The sequence below is a fragment of the Erigeron canadensis genome, chromosome 2 (assembly GCF_010389155.1).
Source record: "Erigeron canadensis isolate Cc75 chromosome 2, C_canadensis_v1, whole genome shotgun sequence".
In the NCBI taxonomy this organism is placed as follows: Eukaryota; Viridiplantae; Streptophyta; class Magnoliopsida; order Asterales; family Asteraceae; genus Erigeron; species Erigeron canadensis.
Genome location: NC_057762.1, coordinates 4,399,804 through 4,406,862, shown reverse-complemented (window position 1 = coordinate 4,406,862; position 7,059 = coordinate 4,399,804). Strand labels below are relative to the sequence as shown.

The following is a 7,059-nucleotide window of genomic DNA, read 5'->3' as shown; positions in this document are numbered from 1 at the left end:
CAACCATGTATAAATATTAGGAGTTTGTTAGTAATACATATTAATTAAAAAAGTTCAATGGCCAACCATGTATAAAAAGAAAAGTACATTATTAGCCATCTAGGGATTAAACCTGTCGTTTTGAATCCGTGTCAACTTCACTAACCGACTATAATCGGTAAACCGGTCAACTATGGGTCAACCGTGTACAAAAAAAAAAGTTTGTGGATAAACCTCATCAATAAAAAAGTATAATGGACAACTGTGTACAAATGAGAAAATACGTTAATCTTTCCATGATAAATTCCTTTAAAATATGTATATTTTTTGTTTCAATCTATATGTACTCCTTATAATTAATAGTATGTAAAATGACATATTATGAATTGAAAATGTTCCAATATGTATAAACGAATTGAATTACACATCCTTGTTTTCGTCCTTGTAGCTAAAAGGTAATGGCACTGTCTTGACAGCTCGGTATTTTCCAACGTTGTTCAAATGCTCATTCTCCAACCTGACCCATCACCCATGTACAATGTTAGATTATGTTTTCAATATACTACAATATTTTTTAGTGTATGCAATCAAAGATGGATGGAACACAGACCTGAAGAAGTTCCAAATGCCACGCCGAATAATCTCCAAACTCGCAGTTATTGCAATCAGAGCATTTCTATGGAGAAAAGGGGCTTCAGTGAAATCTAGTACAGTTTGCATCCAGGCAAGTCTCAGTATCACATTCACTACCTGCTTGCATGTTATTTAAAGTAAATCCAATTTTTTCCTCATAAGAATAGTTGCATCTTAAATAAGGCAGTATATGTAATATGTAGTGATAAGCCTTCTTGTCCACTTTTAAATTTTCAAAGTCAAACTTTACGAATTTGAGCATAAATATTTTTGTTTGTGTTATATAATATTTGATGAAAGTTATATGATTTCATTGTGTTTTAGATGTGTGTTTCATTGGTTTAACTTTCATCAACTATTATATAACAAAAATAAAAAAATTTATGGTCAAAATTCGTAAAGTTTGACTTTGGAAATTTAAAAGTGGACAAGTTTAATGGAACGGGGTGTACTATAATTACCATTGCTATGAAGTAGATAGATCTGTTAGGCAGAATGAGTTTGTCTCTTAACCATGGATTCTTAGATCTTTTATCTAACAGACCCCAATCCAAAAATAGATCCCAGTAGGTAACAAAAATCGTTGTGATTCCGGAGGTAGATGCAGCAAGTATTTTTAAGGTCATTCCTTTCCTTTGATCATAGAGTGTCCTTGAAACAACAGCAACAATGGTAGAGAAGTATTTAAGTGCATTCAGAGCTTGTGTCGAATCTTTCCCTTCAAAGTAGCGTCTTACGCACTATACAGATAATTTTGCAAGTTTAGAAAAACAATCATCCCTGGTTACCACTTTTAATATACTGGAAAATGCGTAAGTAGATCAATATACCTGTAGAGCCCGAATCCAATATGGGACAACAGCGATACATACTGAAAAGTTTTCATAAATACCGCTATCAATGCAAGCTTGTGCATCCCTCCTTTTGAAATCCCCCCAGCCATAGTAGCATGCATAGAACTCCAAACTCCTAAATAGCTGGACCTGAAACCATAAAAAAGATAGTAAGTGTGTTGTAGTTCCTTAATCAATAATTACTATCATAATATCATTGTTAAGCTGTTTTTTTAATATCACCTGGCTTGTAAACTGATCAGCCAGAAAAAAATCAGGGAGAGTGACCTCATAAAAAGGAGCACAAATGCAATGCCATAAATGGACCAAGAAGAAGTAACGGGATGCCCGATAGAAAATATTGAATGGACAGAGTGCTATCAAAAGTATGGCCTGCAAGACATAGTTTACGATAAGTTTTAAGCAAAATAAGTCATGTATAATAGAATATAATTCGTAAATCGTATATACCACACAAAAGAAGTACTACTTACAGTGAGTAAGCCTAGAGGGAGTAATTCAGTTACTGTTTTGTAAGTTTGAGTGTTTGGATCCAGGTCCATTTCAAGGTTTGCGAGCATAGCCGCAAGAATGAGTACTGACAGACCAGAACTAATGAGTAGAACTTCATTAAAACGCAGTTCTGTACCCGGTTTGCATCCAAATATGAAGGAGTAGTTGACTCGATAACGTGTCCAAAAGTAAACATTTCCAGCATACATTAGCATATGTAACACAAGAAATCCAAACATGCTGTATAATGGAAACATGGTATTCATGTACTTTATTTGTTCTGTACTTTTGAGAAAATCTCTGTTACGTATACTTAGAATGATTGCGACTATAAGTGCTAACGAGCATCCAAAGTAGCAACCTGCAGCACGATAAAATTGCATTGGTGAGTGTGGTACCACACTTGCCTTGCGTTATATAATTAACTTGTTGGCCAATGCTAATAACTTAATTACCAACAAAAAATGTAACCCGATGCTTTTCTCGTTTAGATTTTGGCCTTAAGATTTTCATTCCTTGATCACGATTTTGGTTCGAGAAGTGTTTTATGAATGTTGCCTCAACTCTTGTTATGAGCTTAGCAACCTGCAGGAAATAAAGTTTTGGTCAAGTGTCACGCACAAATGTAATTTACCATTTGATACATACATACCATATACATAACAATTTACCTCATCAGATTGGCTTAAGTAAGAATCTTCAACCATCTGTAAGTATGTAACCGCTGCATTTCTTGACGTGATCTGCACTAGGAATTCTAAGTAAGCAAGTGAACGCTTGGAGGTCGAGACATGGACAAGAAATGAAGCGCTTCTAATTACCTTATCGTACTTTTTCATTATCTTGGAGAAGGCGAGTTTGTTCATGGTGCTGGCCGGATTTAAAAGCAAGATACAATTCAGATATAAAAACCAATAAAAGCCTGTACTTCTTTAGATACTGAAAAATGAACGACATACCTGTACTTCTTTAGATAACGAAGGTTCACGTGGAACTCAATAAAAGCCTTCTTCAACTTCTGTTGTTTATCTTTGAGTTCATTTTTGTTGTAATTATTCACGGTGGACATGGGTGTCGTTTCTGGTTTAGCGTTGATTGTAGATTCTTGAATTACCTCCAATGAATTTGAGCCTTCATTTTATAGAAGAGTAATGTTATATACGTCTATTATTGATTAGGGGTGTAAACTGTAAATACTACGATTTATGGACTTAGTCCGAGAAAAAAAAAAAATCCTAAACTAAGTGTAACAAATTATATTAAATAAACTAACAATCAAAAATTAATTTGTGAGATGATTTTATAATTTAATAATTAAATCTGGATTTTAAAATTAACAATCTAAGATTATGCTTAAATGATAAGCAACAAAATGAAAAGTGAATATGTGATTGTCATGAACCTTAAACTTAGGAAAACACATGACATTATAAATTTTTTAAATATTTTTTATATAATGAATAAATGATTGGGCTCAATGTTTTTATAAATTAAAAAAAATTAAATGTGTGATTTTATATATAAGCTTAGGTACATGACAACAAAATATTTCCTATTCCTCCTAATATATATGCATGTAATGTTTACAATAAATGAGAAAAATGACTACTTACGTTGTCAAAAAAAAGTAGACAATTAAATGACAATGTGATGACGGCTTGATAGTCCATTTTTGAGATAACGTATTGAATAAACTTTTTTCTATCTACAAAAGTATGTAAGTAGCTTTTATATGCGGGTTAAATTATATGCTTTAATGTTAGATATTGTTAAAATTTATAATGGACATAGTTAATTACATATACGAATACATAACTTTTAGCATATATAACATTAAAAATAAAAAAAATCGGACCCTTTAAAATTCGGGCCTCAGCCGGTCGGCCACTTCGGCCACCATCTACGCCGGCCATGGGTGTAAATGAGTCAAGTCTGGTCGTTATTTATTCAAATTTGATTCGTAAAACGTCAAACTTAAATGAATATATTTTAAATCTAATATGATTATCTCCTTACTTGACATCTCATATTTAAGCTTATTTGTAGTTTTGTGGTAATTTTTTTTAATATATCGACAAATAAGCATTTGAATGTTTAAATACATATCTGTTTATTTGTCATTTTGTGATAATTTTCTTTTAATATTATTACACACAAGCATTTGAATGTTTAAATGCTAATAAGTTTGATGTTGATATTTGGACAACCTTCTCTTGCCTAAGTTATTTGTTATACTTTCTTGTGAAAATCACTTATTTAAAAAAAAATAGGTATTCTAACATTATAAAGATATCATCCATAAATGTTATCAAATCATCTGTTGGACGCATTTGATCTGGTATCATAACTAGATTATCACCTACGTGAAACGCGTATGAACCATATAAAAGAGTATATTTATACATATAAAAGACTGACATAATGGAAAAAAACATTAAAAGTATAAAAACTTGGAAGAATAAAATATAAATATCTTTCGACATCTTCATTTGCTTTGAAAAAACTAAAAATCCATCATTTTATTTTTCCTTTGATTACCTTCAAGTATATATATATATATAACATAGTTATAAAAAAGTTTATAAATATCTTGTATTTTAGTATTAGAAAGTAAATATATACCTGTCAATCATCAGAGCAAATTAAACCAGGTAACATATATACGAAATTTGTATATAACACGAAATCACGATTCTAATGACAAATTCCAAATCATCATAGATAAACTATATTATTTTAGAATATCAATCCCCAAGTTATAAAGATTATCATATGTGAATATATCTTTGTGACACGAGCTCACGACTGAAAAGGCTTAAGAAAAAGAACGATTATCGAGTTGTTAAGAATACAAACAGATGGATATTATTATTCTGGAAAAAAAATTGATAAATAAAAATTACACAGATAAATATGTGTAATCAATTTTGTGTTTTAGTTTAAGCAAATTATCTAAAGTTGGAGGGGGAATATCATCTTTTTTTTAAAAAAATTAGTCAAAGATGATGTAAGCAATTAGATCTAATGGTGGAGAATAAAGATAGAAATTTAATGGATAGTATTGATTACTTCATATTGCTATATAAAAGTTCTCCTTTAGTATATTTTAAAGATATAATTATAGAAAGAGAAGTGAGGTGAGTTTGTCTAAAACCAACCTTTTGTAAAAACCCCTAACATCTAATTTTTTTATACTCGTTTACAAAATAGGGGCATTTAGTTATAATGTAAAAAAAATAGAAAATTATTTTTTGAAAAGTTCATATATCTGATTTCAAATATCTGAAAATTTCTGATACGTATTCGGATATTGAAATCCACAATACGAAAATTTTGGATATCCAAAATTCGGATATCAAAAACTTTACATATCGGACTTTGAACACCCCTAATCATATAATTCCAACTGACCAACTTAATAATAACATAATAACCTAAATTAGTCAATATTTATAAATTTACCCATCTCAGGTAATAAATTAAAAATAAATTTTAAAATATAAAACGAAAAATTCAATTTTTTTTTATTATCCAAAAAATCTATATTCAATATCCGAAAATAAATAGTTTTAAAAGTTCAGATATCTAATTTCAGATATCCAAAAATTTCAATTATATATGTATTCGGATATTGAAATTCACAATCCAAAATTTTGGATATCCAAAATTTTGGATATTGAAATTCACAATCCAAAATATTGAAATCAAAACTTTGAACACTTCTGATCATATAATTCCAAATTAATAACACAATAAACTAAATTAGTCAATATTTATAAATTACCCATCTCATAGTAATAAAACGAAAATAAATTTAAAAAATAAGATGAAAAAGTAAAAAATAAACGTTATTAATTAGTAGAATACATTTGCATTAAACTTTAGAAAGCACTTAAATACATTGACAAACATTTATCCAAGTTAATACCCATACCTGTATTTGTTTCAATGGTGGAGGAAGAGACATTATGCACTTTGATTCGAAGGGCAATGAGATTCTCCATTTCTTTATTTAAATCCTCAGCATGCTTGACCACTTTTTTGACTTCTGTTGTATAAAAGTTCACAACTTTATTGAACTCATTATCAAGGCATGCAAAGAAATTACTCTCCAAGTCGCCCCCTTCTTCCGACAACTTAAAAAAACTAGTCTGGCAAGGCAGATATTGTTTGCCTTGTTCTTCATCCGCTTGTTGCATTGCACTAATTATAATCACTTGATCATCATCAACAACTTGCATATCATTTTTTTTGCTATTTGTATGACTAGTTAGACCACTAAATGTTCTAAAAAGAGACTTCTTTCTCCTCAAAGAAGACTCTTTCAATCTCGACTTCAACTTATTCAACATCTTCTGTCGACTTTTCAAGATTTGTTTTAAAAGTGTCTTGAGATAGTTGTAGTTCATGTATGCTTCTTGCCATTCTGGCACCATTTGTGATGCAAACTCTTTTCCAAACTTCATTATTATTCTGATATCAAAATTTTGCATTGATTGTTAACTTCAAATAGATGGGAAATAATATGGGAGTATGGGACCATCCTGTCTATCAACATCAATGATCGATCCCATCGTTGTTTTAATTATAAAATAAACAAAATAAAAAAGGATTCCATGCATGGACCTAAACTATCCACATCAACATCCGATCCCACTAATTGATGTTTTAAATTCTTAAAAAAAAAGAATATTCATTGACCCAAGACGACCAAACTCCAAATCTGCTTGTGGGTTGATGTAGCATAATTTAATTATGCCATTTCTAAGGTTCATCTCCAATGAAATTGTTTGCTTATTTTTTTTTTCTTTTACTGGACAAACTTAAATATCTGTTTGTTTTCTTTGATTTTCGTATGTTGGTAGGTCAGTTTATTTTATATATATGCTCCTAAACAGACGGAAGCAAATTGAGTTTGTGGATCGAGTCATCTTCATTAATTTTCTTTTTAAGTAGCTACACCTCGGGTTCAACCAGGGTTAACTTATAAACGTTTTACAAATAAACTAAATTATATCCGGTTAGGTTTAAAATATGTTGTCATGTTAAAATTTATAATAACAACGTTAAATAAGTTTAAAAAAAGTGTGATAAGTTATTA

At 30.2% G+C, this 7,059-nt stretch overlaps 1 protein-coding gene across 1 annotated transcript; it reads right to left on the bottom strand.

The window, feature by feature from the left end:
• Positions 1-252: 252 nt before the first annotated feature.
• LOC122586642 (phosphate transporter PHO1 homolog 9-like) lies at positions 253-6,424 on the bottom strand. The gene is made up of 11 exons (XM_043758626.1): positions 5,893-6,424; positions 2,918-3,089; positions 2,780-2,828; positions 2,630-2,701; positions 2,414-2,543; positions 1,940-2,319; positions 1,689-1,838; positions 1,443-1,595; positions 1,074-1,352; positions 590-729; positions 253-496 (listed from the first exon to the last, which is right to left on the bottom strand). Exons 1-11 carry the CDS (start codon positions 6,422-6,424, stop codon positions 400-402), a joined length of 2,154 nt encoding a protein of 717 aa, XP_043614561.1. The 3' UTR covers positions 253-399.
• Positions 6,425-7,059: the final 635 nt, after the last annotated feature.

Bases quoted from the DNA above. Each gene is read 5' to 3' on its own strand.
- LOC122586642 (XM_043758626.1), bottom strand. From the start codon at position 6,424: ATGAAGTTTGGAAAAGAGTTTGCATCACAAATGGTGCCAGAATGGCAA. The intron at 1,353-1,442 runs GTATATTGATCT...TTATCTGTATAG, and splicing joins ATTGGATTCGGGCTCTACAG to TGCGTAAGACGCTACTTTGA. The intron at 497-589 runs GTCTGTGTTCCA...GTGATGGGTCAG, and splicing joins GGCATTTGGAACTTCTTCAG to GTTGGAGAATGAGCATTTGA.